The following is an 18,974-nucleotide window of genomic DNA, read 5'->3' as shown; positions in this document are numbered from 1 at the left end:
ATCCCACAAACTCCATGTGCCCAATGCCGTTTAGCCTGTTCCGGCAACTGGATAGAATGTGTTCCATGCTTTTGGTGGGAAAAAGTAGTTCTGTCAAACATTGAAATTGTCGCAGTTGAAAGGGGAGTGTTTTTTTCAGTCTTATTTCTGTATTATGGGGCTGATTATCTGCAGCATGCAGTACTTTTTTTATGATGTGATATCTACAAGAACAGGTTGCTGATGGGGACCCATCTCCCCCCAAACATCCTGCCTAAGGCCCTCATGCTGGGGGACATATGTTCAAAATCATCACCCATAAAACAGTTTGGAAGGGTCTGGGAATTGATGGTCAAATAGTCCCTCAAAAAAAATAATTTTCTGTCGGTATTCGCTTATCGTCCATTAGGCCTTTCTGAGACATAGCTCCGGACAAGTCCATAGCAAGATGGAGAGAAGGGGGCTGTCAAAATATCCAAAACGTGTTCCTAAAAAACACATTTCTGACCTTTGATCAGACCTGTGAACTTACAGAGTGGGCCCTGGTCAATTAATTTAGTATGGTAGAATGGTGCGCATCACTAGAGAAATTTGGACAATGTTTCCGTTGGAGTTCCCAGAAACAATGCGAGGAATATTAAATCTGGCAAGAGTAAGAGATTCATTTCTAATCTGTAACCAGCATCAAGACTAGTTAGGAAAGGCGAGACTGAATAAGCACGAGAAAGGTGGGCACAGATGTGCCCAGATGCCTAGACAGTCTCCGATGGGAAGGAAAGCCTGTGAACAAGTCTAACAAATTTCTCTCAATGCACGGTTAATGTGACTTACTTTCACGATGTACATACGACGTATAGTACTTAAAAAAACTAGCACTAATCTAACCGGATAAGAACATCTGCTTGCAGGTGTTGTGGATCAAGAGGGGCTCACTTGATCCACATGCTGTGGACTGCTCCCACGTAGATGAGGTTTGCGACAGAGTGGTTCAGTATCTTAGTACAGCCAAAGGGTCAGTGCTGACTAGAACAAGCAATGATTGTTTGGAAAATTTGAAAATAAGGCTTGTATCACTGGTGTGAGGAAATCGGGTGCATTACATAGTGTGGTTGTGAGATCTCACCGTGTAATACACTACCAACCCTTCTTAGGACCACTTAGGTTTTGTTGGTCTATCCTTAGCTCAACCCTGAGTAACTATGGCTTTGAGCAGTGAGGCTTCAACAAAGGAACAAGTGTAAAGCATTTAAATAGCACCTAAACAAATGATGATGAAGAAAAGAAAAAAAATACGGCACTAATTTGTAAAATATATCTATAATTTTTTTTACAAAATTAAGGACACCAAAACTAAAAAGATCCACTGGGGGGTTTAGGAGATTAAGGGCCAGATGTATCAAAGTTCCATTTTGCATTACCTAAAAAGCGAATTTTAAGAAATCGCTATTTAGGTAATGCAAAATGGAATGTAACAAAATAGCGATTCCCCAATATCGATTTCAAAAAATTCGCAATCGCCATTAGCGAATCACTATTAGGGAATGAGACTCCATTCATTCCTATGGGGCCTAAAGGCCCATAGGTGCAAATGGTTTTGCATTCCTTAATTGGCAAATTCCTATTAGGTAATTAGATAATGCAAAAACAAGGGTGCTGAGAGCCAGAGGACCCCTTTGATGCACCCCCGAAATAATTGTGCACATGTAAAACGCACACAAGCCCTAGGGGCATGCGTGCGCTACTTGGAACTTTAAAAAATGCATTTTTAATGCATTTTTTCTAAGTGCACATGATTAGCACCATCTTGGAGTTGGTGGTTATTGCATTGCCTAAATGTCCAGTTCGCATTTAGGAAATACTGGATACATGTACATAGGAAATCGCAAACAGGAATTCCCTATTTGCTATTTCCTATTTAGGAAATCGCAAATTCCGAGTTCCAATTTTAGGGAATCACTAAAAACTGTGATTCCGTAAAATTGGACTGCAGTGCCTTTTGTACATCGTGAAAGGCTATTTTGCATTCGCAAAAGGCGGAATCTTGCAATTTGCACCATTTACGAATGCAAAATGTTTTGATACATCTGGCCCATAGTCTTTTAAAGAAACAATTAATCAAGGCTTTTCATTCAACAGCAAACAAGCATTGGCAAATTCAAGTTATATAAAGGATGAATGTTGTTACTTTGAAGTGACCAACTCAGTCAAGGGGACCAACAATGTCCAAATAACCTTTTCAAGAAACCAGTCTCCAGTCCAGTTCCAGTGTTAGTAGTCAGTTACCATTAACTTCTATGATGTGGTCCTGATCCAAGGGATACAGGATGCTGAAAATACTCAAGCAGAAGATGCCGTGCAGTTGACGGAAGCTTTCCTGGGGGTATTCCTTGGTCCAAGGGGGTCAACTTTTGCGAAAACGAAGAGGACTGAGTGACATCGAACCCTGTGGCTAATGTCCAGTTGCCAATGGACTACTGTCCACCCAGAACAAAAACTCAGCAGTTCCTTTCTTTTGGCGATAACTCCCCTTCTGCACTCTGACTCTTCAGGGTCCAGCAGAATTGGTACAACTTTTTAGTTTAGGGTCTCCGTCCTCAAGGAGTGCTGCGAAGAGGAGCAACGATCCAGTGATCTGGGCTACCAGCTCGCCTAGATAGTCTTCTTCAGCTTCTGTGGCCCTCTGTTACGAACAAGAAGTCAGCCAACTGATTCCTGTAGTGTCTGTTTCTCGCCAAGCTAAGGGACGACTTCTCCATGAGCAGGACATCACAGGCACAGTTCTATCTTCACTAGCCCAAGGAGCAGCTGATGCAGCCCAGCTTTGGTGCAGCCTCTGCTTGCCAGGTTCTCAGTCAGCAAGGCAGTGTAGGAAGTTGGCTCTGTATGCACTATTTCAAAGTAAGGAATAGTATGCACAGAGTCCAAGGGTTCCCCTTAGAGGTAAGATACTGGCAAAAAGAGATAATACTAATGCTCTATTTTGTGGTAGTGTGGTCGAGCAGTAGGCTTATCAAAGGAGTAGTGTTAAGCATTTGTTGTACATACACACAGGCAATAAATGAGGAACACACACTCAGAGACAAATCCAGCCAATAGGTTTTGTTATAGAAAAATATATTTTCTTAGTTTATTTTAAGAACCACAGGTTCAAATTCTACATGTAATATCTCATTTGAAAGGTATTGCAGGTACGTACTTTAGGAACTTTGAATAATTACAGTAGCATATATACTTTTTACATAAAACACAATAAGCTGTTTTAAAAGTGGACACAGTGCAATTTTCACAGTTCCTGGGGGAGGTAAAGTATTGTTAGGTTTCACAGGTAAGTAAGTCACTTACAGGTTTCAGTTTTTGGTCCAAGGTAGCCCACCGTTGGGGGTTCAGAGCAAACCCAAAGTTACCACACCAGCAGCTCAGGGCCGGTCAGGTGCAGAGGTCAAAGAGGTGCCCAAAACACATAGGCTTCAATGGAGAGAAGGGGGTGCCCCGGTTCCAGTCTGCCAGCAGGTAAGTACCCGCGTCTTCGGAGGGCAGACCAGGGGGGTTTTGTAGGGCACCGGGGGGGGGGACACAAGTCAGCACCAAAAGTACACCCTCAGCAGCGCGGGGGCGGCCGGGTGCAGAATGCAAACACGCGTCGGGTTTTCAATGAGAGATCAAGGGATCTCTTCAGCGTTGCAGGCAGGCAAGGGGGGGGCTCCTCGGGGTAGCCACCACCTGGGCAAGGGAGAGGGCCTCCTGGGGGTTACTCCTGCACAGGAGTTCCGTTCCTTTAGGTGCTGGGGGCTGCGGGTGCAGGGTCTTTTCCAGCCGTCGGGAAATGGAGTTCAGGCAGTCGCGGTCAGGGGGAGCCTCGGGATTCCCTCTGCAGGCGTCGCTGTGGGGGTTCAGGGGGGACAACTTTGGTTACTCACGGTCTCGGAGTCGCCGGAGGGTCCTCCCTGAGGTGTTGGTTCTCCACCAGTCGAGTCGGGGTCGCCGGGTGCAGTGTTGCAAGTCTCACGCTTCTTGCGGGGATTTGCAGGGGTCTTTAAATCTGCTCCTTGAAACAAAGTTGCAGTTCTTTTGGAGCAGTGCCGCTGTCCTCGGGAGTTTCTGGTCTTTCTTGAAGCAGGGCAGTCCTCAGAGGATTCAGAGGTCGCTGGTCCCTTGGAAAGCGTCGCTGGAGCAGGTTTCTTTGGAAGGCAGGAGACAGGCCGGTAAGTCTGGGGCCAAAGCAGTTGGTGTCTTCTGTTCTTCCTCTGCAGGGGTTTTTCAGTTCAGCAGTCTTCTTCTTCTTGTAGTTTCAGGAATCTAAAGTTTTAGGTTCAGGAAAGCCCTTAAATACTAAATTTAAGGGCGTGTTTAGGTCTGGGGGGTTAGTAGCCAATGGCTACTAGCCCTGAGGGTGGGTACACCCTCTTTGTGCCTCCTCCCAAGGGGAGGGGGTCACATCCCTAATCCTATTGGGGAATCCTCCATCTGCAAGATGGAGGATTTCTAAAAGTTAGAGTCACTTCCGCTCAGGACACCTTAGGGGCTGTCCTGACTGGCCAGTGACTCCTCCTTGTTATTCTCATTATTTTCTCCGGCCTTGCCGCCAAAAGTGGGGGCCGTGGCCGGAGGGGGCGGGCAACTCCACTAGCTGGAGTGTCCTGCGGTGCTGGCACAAAGGGGTGAGCCTTTGAGGCTCACCGCCAGGTGTGACAGCTCCTGCCTGGGGGAGGTGTTAGCATCTCCACCCAGTGCAGGCTTTGTTACTGGCCTCAGAATGACAAAGGCACTCTTCCCCATGGGGCCAGCAACATGTCTCGGTTGTGGCAGGCTGCTGGAACCAGTCAGCCTACACAGATAGTCGGTTAAGGTTTCAGGGGGCACCTCTAAGGTGCCCTCTGGGGTGTATTTTACAATAAAATGTACACTGGCATCAGTGTGCATTTATTGTGCTGAGAAGTTTGATACCAAACTTCCCAGTTTTCAGTGTAGCCATTATGGTGCTGTGGAGTTCGTGTAAAACAGACTCCCAGACCAAATACTCTTATGGCTACCCTGCACTTACAATGTCTAAGGTATTGCTTAGACACTGTAGGGGCACAGTGCTCATGCACTGGTGCCCTCACCTATGGTATAGTGCACCCTGCCTTAGGGCTGTAAGGCCTACTAGAGGGGTGACTTATCTACACCTGCATAGGCAGTGAGAGGCCGGCATGGCACCCTGAGGGGAGTGCCATGTCGACTTACTCGTTTTGTTTTCACCAGCACACACAAGCTGGCAAGCAGGGTGTCTGTGCTGAGTGAGGGGTCTCCAGGGTGGCATAAGACATGCTGCAGCCCTTAGAGACCTTCCTTGGCATCAGGGCCCTTGGTACCAGGGGTACCATTTACAAGGGACTTATCTGGATGCCAGGGTGTGCCAATTGTGGATACAAAAGTACAGGTTAGGGAAAGAACACTGGTGCTAGGGCCTGGTTAGCAGGCCTCAGCACACTTTCAATTCAAAACATAGCATCAGCAAAGGCAAAAAGTCAGGGGGTAACCATGCCAAGGAGGCATTTCCTTACAGGCAGTCATTCTTCTGTCCTCTTCTCCAGTCCAAGAGAGAGCTGGGTGCAAAGGGTGCCCAATTTATGCCCAGAACATGCCCTTAGGGGAGTTCATAATCACTAGCCAATGGGCTACCTCGTTCCTTACCCTGATAACTTTTTTCTGTGAAGTGTGACCTCTAGCTATTCTGCCCACTCCCAAGATATCAGGAATCTTCTCTTGGTGTGTGGTGCTCATTAGCCTACCCCCTATAGGTATGGCTACCAGGGGGGCTACACACCCATGAGAAAACTGGTTTGGCAAGTGTTCCTTCTTTCTGACCCCAATGCCAATCTGTCTACCCAGACAAAAGAGCAGACCTTCTCAAGTGTGGTTACCATTTGCCCTTCATAGGTGGTTCCCCTTTGAAGCTCGCCTTCTGGGCTACATCCTGTGTGGCTTTTTACCAGGAGGAGGTAAGACCTCCTCTAATAGCAGGCCTCTAATGTTACTTGTCATGAGAGTTGTTTAAATGTCTCCCTAATAAGCAGAAGGACAGAAGGCTGGTTTGGGGCCTGCATCGGCAAATGGCCACTGGAATGCTTGGGCAACAGAGTGGAAACATTCTAAGAGGTGTATGTAACCACAAGTTACATTAATTTCAACTTGGGCATAAAGTTGGGCTTAATATAACAAGTTGTTTGGTACCCTGAAGTACTAACTTTATTAGCCTAATTCTGAAGTTAACATAGCTCAGTTGTCAGCATGTAAGTTTGTACTCACCAATGAGGCAACAAGCCTTGCTCACAGTAAAAATAGCAATTGGAAGTTTTTACTGTTAGAACATGTAAAACACATGCTCTGCTTTTCAATATGCTGCACCCTGCCTTCGATCATACACATTAAAAACTGAGATTGAGTTAGACATTTTTAAACAGCTCTACCAGTCTGCTGTTGCATGCTGGGAGAACCGTTTTACCTTGTCCCACTAAGGGTGGCACAACAAGTGCTGCAGTCCCTGAGAGGGCATTTTAACTTACAGGCACTGGTACCCTGGTACTAAATGCTAGAGACTAGTCTTAGAAGTTAGCTTATGTCAGTTGAACATGCAAAAAGAGGTATTAGCTATACATTGAGTCAGCCCAATAACCCCAAAATGTGATCAGTAAAAACTAGACTTGCTGGAAAAGGCTATGTAAGATTATATGAAAGCTTCAAGAAAAAGGTGAGAAACGAACAGAAGGCTTGGCTGATTGGGCTGTCATGCTGGCAAAGTTGGTAGATCCCCCTGTTCTGCTTTGCTTTAAACCAAGAGGGAACGATGCCAAATAATGCAGCACCCTTAGTTTGAGTAATGAATGTATTAAGTCACCCAGATATCAAATACAAGCACACAAATATATGAAAATAAGCATTTAGCTTGAATGCAGTAAAACGTGTAAATGCCAAAATATTCACAGCAGTTAAACAATGACAAACAGAAAAAGTGCAATACATCAACACTGAATACATGCTGTGAGTATATATATATATATATATATATATATATATATATATATATATATATATAAAAGTTTGGCAAAGCACTCCACCAAGGACTCCGTGTAGAGCATGCAAACGTGTTTTTCTTTCCTATGGTAAGGTTTTAAAAAACTAGTCTGTTTGGACCAAGATAAATGATTAAAAAATTATTACTGTACCCAAATATCTATTTGCTTAAAGTATATTTGCTTATTGCATGAAGTATATTTGCTACCTACGTTTTTTTTAAACTCTGTTTTTATTGAGTTTGGAAAACATAGCCAACAAAAATACAGTGCAGTGCATATCAATGCGAGATATCACAGTATCTTTTTGTCACATTTCTTGAGGACAGAGTAAACATACAATTCGAGACAGGGATCTATAGCACCCACTGCGGCAGTAATTTCCCTCAACCTTCCCCCCCAGATAGAATCCACATGAAACCAGTCCTTTCACATATTATATTGTATTGTAATAGTATTTATATATAGCACTTACTACCGCTGATGAGGCGTTGAAGCGCATTCTGGCAAATAACACGCTACTCCGGAACCCAAGAGGAATTAGTGGTGGATTAGCATAGGGAATTATGAGTTCAGTTTTAATATTTTTATGAGTTAATTTGAGCAGAGAATATGTGAGTTTATTGTTGGATTGACTAGAGTAATGGTGGGATAGAGGAGGGAAGAATCCAGAAGTGTTAATTGGGAGTTTATAGTAATAGGATGAGTAAAGGAGAGATGGAGGAGGGAAGAGTCTGTGGAAAGGGTTAGGGAGATCATAGTAGCAGGAGGGGTATTGGATGAGTCAAGGTGAGATAAACGAGGGAGAATTTATTAGGGTTGCTTGGGAGATCAAGCTTGGTAGTAATGTGAGGTTTGGGTGAGCTAGATGTGGAAGAGGAGGGAAGAGCTTAGGCAGGGTTATTTTGGAGATGAAAGTAGTAGAATGGGTTTGGGATGAGTCAGTGTGAGGATGGAGGATAGATTGATAGAGACATGACATTTGGTGATCGGTAGACACTAAAGCTTACAAGAGAGTAAATTTATATTATGTTTATTTATAATTGTATTTATATATATACTTTTTTTCATCATTATTTAACTTTTCTTTAATTTATTCATTATTATTAAAAATATGTATTTTTTAAATGTTTTACTTTAATTTACTTATTTATACACACACACACATATATATACATTTTATATATATATATATATATATATATATATATATATATATATATATATATATTCACATACATATTTAATCGTGAGCAAATATACATTTGGTAAACAGGTTTAAAGAGTATGAGTGTAATTTATTGTTATCACATGGTAGCCATACATATTTTCTGAAGAACTATACATATCTAGAATATACCCATTTTCAGATTAAAGATATATCAACACAGGCATATGCAGTCCATTGCTGTTTGAGAATGGTGATTATGAAGGAAAGAGACAACTTTTGAGTAGTCTTCAGAAGACAAGATTGTTATCCGTGGATCTTATATCTGGGGGTAATGAATTCCATAGTTTATACAAAGCAAGCTGGGTAGTGGTGGCAAGGAAGATGCACTTCCCAAATGTGGTGACAGTATAAATGTGGCGTTTTTGATAGAAAACTGTAGGGGCAATGCGATTGGGTACACTCCAATACCCAAGAACGTATCAGAACAAACACTTTAACAAAGTTAATAACAGACATGCTGCACTCAGAAAGTCTATATATAAATCAGTCTTTCAATTGAAAACAGTTGCGAAATGATCCTTTATTAGAAGACATCAGCATAGGTCCATCGAGTCATCAACGTTCCTTAATCACAGCCATCGCACTCAGTTGGAAGAACATCTTTGCATATGCAAGCCAACACATGTTTCGTCACAACAAGTGTCTTTTTCAAGGCTCAAATCAAAGGCGCGGTCCAGAAAGTACCAAATGTATGTAGAAAGAAGATAGAATATGCTTCCGAAATAGGGTTATGAGTAACTCTTTCATGGTAGTCACAAGGAAGAAAAGTGGCAGTTACGTAAGACCACGATAAGTCTTAAATCTCAGAGTACATGTCGAGGAAAGTGCAGTCATACAACCGGGATTGTGCAATCAGATTCACCATACAAAAAAATACTAATATTCAAAATGTTCCCACAAGACTCCATTTTCAACTTCACCTATAAAACTGTATGACTCCAATCCTACAATCCCTCCACTGGCTATTTATAGCTAGAAGGGCAATGTTCAATGTATTCTGCATTGTTCAGAGAGTACTCAAAGAAAAAAGACAACTATACCTGCAAGTTAAACCCAAGCAATAAAAACAAAATTGAGCACTGCACCCAAGCCTTGCACCACGGATGAGTCCCCGGCATGAACTTTACTATGAGAAATCCATAGGAGACTCTTCTTCCTTAGTACTAGCCCCAAAACTCTGGAACTCACTACTAAACAAGATTCTAAGAATTCAGCATATATTCTAAACAAAACAGTTAAAACCTTGGCTATCTCCAAGATAATTACACCATCCAACAACCATGGGACAGAACCCAAAAAGATAAACGCACTTCAAAGCACAATCTACTAGTTACAGCCCACATATGGTACAACCCAACCAGCACACTATTTTTAGTATCCATGTAAATTAAGAAGGGCTGAACAAAGGTTAGTCTGAGTATAATATAGTAATGTCAATTCATATATAGCCCTTCAGACTCACACCAATAATAATACTTTAACACTCAGCCTTCAGCAGCCAACTTTAGCTTAATCGTCTTAGACTCAGATAAAACATATCTGCCATTGGTCTTGTCCATCACCTATTACTGTACAAGCCAATAAATCAGTCATCATCAATCAAACAGGCATGGAATCACTGGAGAGATCCGTCACATACTGTTGGCTAATCGGATGATTCTAATCTAGTTCGCACTACAGGTCCCAACTGGCTACTAGGAACACTTCTTTATATCTCACAACATTCAGAGATGTGGTGATAGTATCAAAGCCCATCGTAGATATGCTCGCTCCCACATCGCTAAACTACACATGGTACACTCCAGCTACACAGTTAGAGAAATTGACAAACAAGAGACCTTTTGCAACTATTATTGCGATCTCTGTGCTGATAGGGGAGAAAACTTAGCAGCTGTTCATGCCTATCTACAAGAATGTTCATGGACGCCCTTGGACCCTCAACTTGCCCGGGACTTAAAAGCACCTTTTACGATGGCCAAACTTAAATAAGCCCATGGGAAATTGTCAGTAGGCAAGATCCCGGGCCCAGAGAGCCTGCCAGTCTCCATTTTTAAGATTTCATTCTCCTATTTGAAAGAACATCTGCTTGTGCTATTTAACACTTTCACGCACACCACTGGCCTAACACCCATGTCAGCGGCCAAAATATCACTCATTCTTAAGCCCGGCAAAGACCCCACTCAATTCCCCTCCTACAGACCAATACCCCCTCTTGAATACTGATGCTAAAATATACACCAAGATATTGGCCAATCCCTTAGAATCCCTCCTCCTGAGTTTGATTGACCCTGATCAAATGGGCTTCATACAACACAGACATGAGCCTAAAAACACCTGGCACCTCACCCACCTGATAGAAAAGGCTCACATGCATAACATTCCCGCCCTCTTCCTATTGTTAGATGTAGAAAAGGTATTTGACAGGGTCAGTTGGGATTTCTAACGTGCTGTCCTCCAGAAAACTGGGTTGGGGCTAGTTATGATCAGCAAAATTATGGCCTCTTACACTGACCCGACAGCTTCCATGAGGGGGGTTAACGGCCACTCTACTGGCCCCATCTCGATACATCAAGGTACTTGTCAGGGCTGTCCCTCATCCCCTCTTCTTTTTGTCCTGTCATAGAACCCCTGGGGATTTGCCTTCATCAGACTGCAGACATCACAGGTATTCCCTCTGGAGGATGGAACCACAAAGTTCTGCTATTTGCAGATGATCTATTACTGACCGACTAACCCCAGATTGACCCTCCCTGTCACAGTGCAGAAACTACAAGAATTTGAGCTTGCCTCAGGATATAAAATCAATTTGTCCAAATTGCAGGCACTAAATCTCACTATAGCACCTCATCTCCTCCAGGAATTGCGGGCCTTGGCTCCTTTTCATTGGGCCACAAAGTCTATTCGGTACTTAGGGCTTAATATCACAAGCTCCTTACCTATTTGGACCCACGCCACCTGGCCCCATTACCGTAAGGCTATTCTAGAGGACCTGAGCAGATAGAAGCCACAACATATCTTGCAGTTGGGTCATATTGACATGGTCATGAATATATTACCACACATTATCTATCTGTTCTAAGCCCTACCAACTCCTATCCCAGCAGAGGACATCCGCTGGTTACAGAAAGGCGTTTGTGCCTTCTGCATTTCCAATAACATACTCATGCTCCCCAGAACTCGGGAAGGCCTAGACTGTCCCAACTTTCTCAACTACTACTGGGTGGCACACCTAAGATTTATCTTCAAATGGGTGGTTAGAGACAGCAAACTATGAACCAAGCAGTGATGTGCAGGCCTCTTTGAGACTTAGCCTCGTTGCCAAAATCTCATAGCCCTCGTAGTGCCTACCTTGCAAACCCCACTTCGATGGTGCTTGAGATCTGGGACAGGATTGTGCTTGCCTATGGCTTTACCTTGTTTCCCTTCCCAAACACCCCCATCATGCGCACCCCGGAGTTTACGCCGGGATTGTTCCCGGGCTCAATTCCTGCTTGGGAGAACGCTGACTGCAAGATGCTTCGGGACCTATTCCAGGGCCCACAAATTAAATCATTTCAACAATGCAAATTAGAATTTAAACTACCCGACAAACTTCAACATCAATACTTTCAACTCTGCCATTGGGCCATTGGGCACTCCACCCTTCTAATCCGGAAGATGTGGCACACCCTTTCAAAAATCTGGTCCGTCACTTTGAGGGCTCTACGGGTTTAGTCTCCAGGACCTATAGTGTCCGCCAGCAATCTTGTTTGTTGCTGAGACAACCATATCATGTCAGATGGGAACAGGAGGGGGTGACAGACATCACACAAAAACAGTGGGAGCTTTTATGGCAGCAAATCCCCAAGACACACTGTAGCATACCCAAACAGGAATAAGATTACAAGTTAATACTCTATTGGTACTATACTCCAGTCCACCTGCATTCAATGTTCCCCACAGCTCCAATCCTTGCTGATGATGCGGGACGCAAGATGATACCTTTAAACACATTTGGTGGACGTGTACACAACTCGCTCTTCTCTGGAGAGAAGTTCTAAGCCATATTAAAGGTGCCTTGGGGTTCCCTGTCCCAGCAGAACTATCCGATTATCCGAGGCCAACAACCAACTAGACTTGAGGCACTAACTCACCCCTATTGGTACCTAGTGTGTCATATGACGGGTGCTGCCAAACAATTGATCACCCTGGCCTGGAAATCCCCTGCTCCCACTCCTCTGGCCTCCTGGTTCACCAGGCTATGGAACACGATGGCACTGGAACATTTATCACATAAGCTCTTCCTCACAGATAAGAACTTCATCTGATTATGGAAACCCCTCTTTGAATATTTCTCACGCTTAGAACACCTTTGCTTCCAACCACCCAGGCTTTGTGCTCTTCAACTTTTTGAATAACCCTCTGGTTCCTGGCAGCTATAGCTCTCCAATCGATCTGTTAACGGAGACTTCCATTGCCTCCTCGATGCCCCTGCATCAACTCCCCCACCCCTCAACTGCTGTTTTCCATTGCCAGCTTTGCCTGGCCGTGTAGTTCCCTCTCTAGCTTCAGCAGCAGACTATTTGCCCCTTTCCCGTTTGTTGTTGAGTAGGTATTAAGTTCAGTTTCTTTGTGGAGGTGCCTAGCCAGAATATTATTTTGGATCTAACATGGATCTGTACATACCCAGTCTACAATGGAATTGCTCGCCAGACATGTTGTAATACATATGTTTCTGTAACCAGATGTACACCTCATGGGGAAATAATGATCTATATTATTTTTGTCTCTTAATGTGGCCATATGATGTGACTGCAGTATTGCCTATCCCATAGTTTACACTGATTTTGCTTCAACAGCATGTTTGAATTGTATTTAATTTGGACCCTGACTTATTTGGATGGTTATCTACTTGATGTCCCTCTGCTCTGGCTCCCTTGTGCTATACTGAGGTCCAGGTACATGGGCCCCTTACACAAATGTTTCTATATCCCTTATTACCTGACTGGTACTTGTCCTTAAGGTGGCAAAATTCAATAAACAGATTTTGGCAAAAGAAGTCCGTTCCAGCGGACCTCCGCACCACTTCTCTCTCCAGCCATGCCTGCTCAGGACCAACCAAAAATTCTAAACAAAATATCAGGTTAGACAATCCGGTGAGGTAACAAGCTAAGTAAACTATGTTCATAAGACATACCATAAAGGGAACCTGTTCAAGGCTTCCAGTTTACTGAAAACCATAAACTTAATGTATGTTTCTCACACCTCTTCATCCAGCACACTGATAGCTGCACCTTAGTGGGCATCACACACGACATGGAAACACTTGCCACAAAGGGAAGAAAACACAAAGGCAAAGTCCTTCAAAATACACACCTTATGCAGCGTAGCTTCCTACCCATGTAGGCAAGTGCTTCAGGTCTCGCTAAAAGGGTAGTTCAGCACTATATAAATGGAGCACTACAATACAGATGTTTATCATACACAATATTGTGTAATGAAAATCATGGATTGCAACTAAAAGAAAAAAACAGATTTAAAGCTGTGAGCGCCATACCTCTAACTACTGGCACCAATAGACAGGTGTTTGATAATTATCTATGAAATAACGTCAATTTATCTTCTCTATTTGCTGGGATGCCCTTCAGACTATAAACTTGCGTGCTTTTTACCTTTTGCCTGAAACACTAATCTCAGTGTTGCCCTGAATTGGGTTTTGCACACAATACATTCCAAATGCAATGAAACACACTCAATTAAAAGGTTAGGAAGTGCCCTAAAAGCCCTTGCCAGGTGAGGATGTCCCTAAAAAGGGTTAATAATGGATCCAACTACAGTATATGGGAGTTTTTAGCGTAAGCTATGTGAAGTCAATTGAAAAACTATTCCAAACGCTGGACTCATATTCTCCTTTAACTTTTTAAGAGGTGAACGTATGTCAAAAACATGCAACCGCTATGAAAGTATTTTTCAGGTGTAGAGATCCCGTTCTTCTGCAAACCCTTTTACTCAAAGGGTGTCACATTCCGTTTCCAAATTTAGGAATATACTAACTCCAGCCTTCTGTACAGCCGATTCCAATGTGCTTCGAGGGTTGGATTATTATACAAAAGGTTTGCACATACCAAAAGTGTTTCTGACAATTAGAAAAGCTACCTTTCCACACATACCCTTTCCCATGTTCAAATGATTTTTTAAAAAAAAACACAGCATGAAGATTTACCCCATTCAGAAGTACCATTCTGGGGTATATATTTATGGAGATCCAATTGTAAGATTCAGAATCTGATTCGATTATGTTACACAATTTACAGAAACCTAAGTGCATCAAACCTCTGAAGATAGGACTCCAAGACTCAGGTTAAAAGAAATACAAACTAACCAATAAAACAGTTGCAAGAGGACACTGGATTGTCTTTACAGTATTTCAATATATTTCTAAAAACCCACATGCCACCAATTAGAACAAGAAAAACAACATTTATAAATGTTGAGCTGTAATTCCCAATGTGAACATTTGTTTTTAAAAGGTGGCAAGAGTAGATCAGAAGAAATCGTATACCGGGAAAATCAATCATCTTTGCCATGATACAATAAAACTGCTCACGCAAAAGAAGAGAAAATATGCTTGCTTTATTGAGCCCCTTGTTTTTTGTGCTAACAGTATATAACAAGCACCCTGAACACAACACTGTTAATGTCTTGAAGTTCTTGCCTACATTTCTAACAAGATCCAATAAATAAAACTGTAACTTGCGTTTAAAACAAGTGTGCCTCCTCTTATGCTGCACTTCAACATAGGATATCACCGCTCAAACTGTACAGTGGTGCGCTGCCTTATGTTATTCCTACACTGGTGCTCTATAAAACCATGTTGTCACCATTTCAGCCTTGTGTGCAATGGAGAATTTAATGCGTTATTTACTCACAACCGAAGTGCCCCTGAACTCCGAGAAGTCTTTCTGGTTGGTTTAGTCCAGTGAATCTACATTTAACGCTAGATACCATTTAAATCGGCACAGCAAACATCTAGTCTCCCTAACAGTACACATATCTCGCCAAATGATTCCGAGAATGCAGAACATAACACTGTAAACTGCTAAGAGCACATATAGTGGATAAGTAAATTAACAGAATATGGATGAACACTTTTCAACGTCTTCCTAGAATATGTTATCCGAACTCGTGTTGTTATTTTGAACTTTAAGTGGACGGTAATGGAAGAATTAGAAGAAAGACGACACAAATGGACACACATCACATAATATGTGCGATCACAATACACAAGTAGATTACCTTTACGCAAGGGTGACAGCGTACTCTGGTTTGGGGTTGTGATGGAAACCAAAAAGGTACCGTGTGCCTCTTGACTAAGTGGGAAGGACACTGAATAAATCAGAAAGCTGGTCGTTATAAATGCATGCGTCCAAATGAATAAGGGGACAAAAAGCCAGTATGTTCTCGGTGTTTATATGTAAATACTGTAAGAAGCACAGAACTGGTGTTGTCAAGTGATCAACGTAGGGATAATAAGGTGTGAGGGCAAACTGCACCAATCGAGACACCAACGTCAGCATTCCTCACCCATGTGCTGCGTGTCCAACTGCACCGCCGGCATCTCCTTCAAGGGAATGTGCCCAGGGCCGCCATCCCCGCAGCACCTTAAACAGCACAGCACTGATGCCATCTCGTGCAAGAAGCACTAGGTCCAGGCAAAAGCTACTGCTAGAACTGGGCCACTTCCCCGCAGCCACCCCTCGTCGCGGGCGCCCGCCCTCCCATGAGCTGCTCGAGGAGGCAGCCATGTCTTAGCGTCTACGGCCGTCTGACGAATACAAATAAAAGTAGCGTGAGGCAACCACCGAAGGCGTCTATTATTACATTGTATTCCCAGTTCGCTGAGCATATTACGGCGCAAGTTTTTTTAAATTGTATGATAATACCAAATCTCTTTTGTAGTACAAAGTAATAGGGCAGGCAACACGAAATCACTTTTGTTGTAAAAATTAACGGGATAGGCGACCGTGAAAATGAACACACTCAGTTTTGGAATGAGTACACCCTATTCTAACTTTGAAACATAAATACATAATTAAGTTTTAAGTAGGACGATTGTATAAACAGAATATACTCCTGTTACAAGATGGCAGTCTCAAATGACCCCCATTGTCAGCGTAAGGGGCGGGGTCTCATAAGTTTGTCACCATCTCACGTTTCTTTACGCAGGACGCAGCTTTTCCCAAGATGACGAGACGTTTAACAATATAAATATAACACGTGCAAGGAGACCCTTTACGTCTTGTATCCGGAGAAAGTTGAAATTTGATATTGAAAATACAAGCGTGAATGTTTACTTTCCAACATGTTGTGACCAGAAGCAGGTGGGCTTTTTCGGGTTTTAAAGTTACACATTAGCATAATTATCATACCACCTCTCGTGATGTCATCACTGGAAATTTCTTCACGTCGATGACTGGTGACAAATTCCGGGAAGCGCAACTCGGTCAGTTAGTCAATAGCTTTATTCGGTCTCACTTGAGTCCATGAAAGTACATAAAAACAGCATTACAAACATTAATCGTTATGAATAGAAATGAATCAATAGTCATGAAGTCTAAAAACTGTTAAAAAGCTAAAATAAACTGTACAAACAAATTGTGCAAAATAGGGAATAATATAAGCCAGTTTCGGCCTTTCCTTTGATCTAATAGTGCAAAGTAAAAAAGACCCTTTGATTGTGTTGCATCTTAATCCAATATACACAATAGAATATCCATAAAACCGTTATTTTTACTAAACCAACACTGTATAAAGTGAATTTCAATTCTGTTCACATAAAGTGCGTTATAAATCTAGTTGGCTAATAACACAAATATAAAACTCATCCAACCTTAAAAATTCAAAGACCGTGCCATGGGCCTTCTGTTGCTTTTTGGTTGAGATAATAAAATTCACAGCAGCATAGCAAATTTCCAGAGAGGCAGCAGATTGCAGGTATCTCAAACCATTTTTTTAATGATAAAGGTTGCATATGTTTAAGGACAGAGTGAAGAAAGCGATCCGGACATACAGAGTATAATTTACAAAAAAACAAAAAACGTAGATTGAATGGAGGTGTTATCACATGGGCAATGAGAATGAATAGTTGTTCTAGTCCCCGCTACTGGGAAGGCTACCAAATAGTGAGTTAAGTTAAGCCCCAGCCTTGTTATGTGAAACCTATGTTGAGGATTGGTTAGCCATCACAAGTACATACTCACCCCTGAAATGTTGTCAAGCTGCATAAAATTCATCACAGACACCATGGTGAGGGCTCTTACCATATGCCCTTCCTCCCTGTGTGCCGGTACCGTTTTTTGACCCGTTCTTTGGTTTGGAAACAAATATCATCAGGATGATCAAAAAAGGGTATTGAGGCCAAGATCATAAAAATTGCTATTAACATATGCCAGCCAAGGGATTGCTTGCCAGTTGGTCAGTTTTAGACAATCTGCTAAAACTAGCCGGGAAAATGCCGCCTTCGGTGTAACCCAGAGTTTAATCCATAGTAGCAGGGGAGCTAAACCCATGAGATCCTCAATATAATCTACCCCTGATTCAAGGTGAAGAATCAGGCTTGCTGTACTTTGAGGTAATGCCATCAGACTAGATAGACATCTATTCTCTGCAACTTGTAGCTGCCCAAGAAAAGAGCTTCCCCAAACGCCAGCACCGTAAACCCCAAGAGAAATACATTTGCTATCAATTCCTTAATAGGTTTACAACCAAGCTGCTTTGCAAATCTAAATAGCACATTTGATGCTACCCACAGTTTAAGTACTCTTTGGGCAATTGTCGAAGGCCATTTGCTGTTAATGCCAACAGAACTGCATCATCTGCATAAAGGAGGACCGGGACTGCTTGTGGGCCTAAGCGTGGAATGTACAAACTATGGGACTCTAAATAGCTACCCAGGGAATTAATGTTCAGTAAAAATAAAAAAGGTGCAATAATACAACCTTGTCCCACTCCTTTGGGCACCCTAATTGGGCTTGTACATTCCCCTAAGAGTGTGTAGCGCACATTTGTTGTTGTATCTGTATGTAGTCTTTGCACCAGATCCACCAGTGCATGTTCAATGCCAGCTTGAGCCATTTAATCCCATAGAATCGCCCGATTCACTAGTTCAAAAGCACAGGAGAGGTCCATAAATGCCATCTGAAGGGCACCTCTCCTCTCCTGGTTTTGACTTACTACCTCCAGATAAGAGTTAGGTTTAAAGCCTGCTCTACTGTCCCTACACTGGGTCTAAAGCCATACTGCATAGGTGAAAAAAATGCTGTGTCCTCTGCCCAGATTTCTGGTTTATCCAGGATTACCTGACCAAGGATCTGTACTGTGGAATCTAATAGAGAGATCGGACGATAACACAAAGGCAAGCTTTGATCTACTTTTTTATAAATTGGGACAGTAATTGCCTCTTTCCATGAGTCCCTCAGATTGCCTTTAACAGCTGACCTGAGGACATTGGTTAATAGGGGGACCCAGAAATCAATGTTATGTTTATACAAATCGATTGGAATCTCATCTGGTCCTAGGGCCTTATTGTTAGCTGCACTTTGGATTGCATTAATTACAGAGGATAGATTGATAAGGTCAACTAGCCATTTCTCCCCTACTAAGTTTAATGGGAAGGCTAAAACTTCCCGTTGGATAGGAGAGACCTCCCTGGATTTAAAGATGTCGGAGAAGTG

At 42.7% G+C, this 18,974-nt stretch overlaps 2 protein-coding genes across 2 annotated transcripts in view; one reads left to right on the top strand and one right to left on the bottom strand.

Annotated features, from left to right (window-relative positions):
• SPRYD7 (SPRY domain containing 7) overlaps positions 1 to 15,997 on the bottom strand; it is a 129,781-nt gene extending 113,784 nt beyond the window's left edge. The window contains exon 1 of the mRNA XM_069205358.1: positions 15,826 to 15,997. Within this exon, the coding sequence (XP_069061459.1) occupies positions 15,826 to 15,928 (103 nt within the window). The 5' untranslated portion in view covers positions 15,929 to 15,997. The remainder of the gene's footprint in view (positions 1 to 15,825) is intronic.
• A 534-nt stretch (positions 15,998 to 16,531) lies between these two features.
• TRIM13 (tripartite motif containing 13) overlaps positions 16,532 to 18,974 on the top strand; it is a 322,462-nt gene continuing 320,019 nt past the window's right edge. Inside the window, exon 1 of the mRNA XM_069205356.1 lies at positions 16,532 to 16,622. The gene's annotated coding sequence lies outside the window, so the exon portion shown is untranslated. The remainder of the gene's footprint in view (positions 16,623 to 18,974) is intronic.

Source organism: Pleurodeles waltl, chromosome 8 (assembly GCF_031143425.1).
Source record: "Pleurodeles waltl isolate 20211129_DDA chromosome 8, aPleWal1.hap1.20221129, whole genome shotgun sequence".
Lineage (NCBI taxonomy): Eukaryota > Metazoa > Chordata > Amphibia > Caudata > Salamandridae > Pleurodeles > Pleurodeles waltl.
The sequence above is the reverse complement of the archived record's forward strand: the minus strand, read 5'-3'. Positions and strand labels throughout refer to the sequence as shown.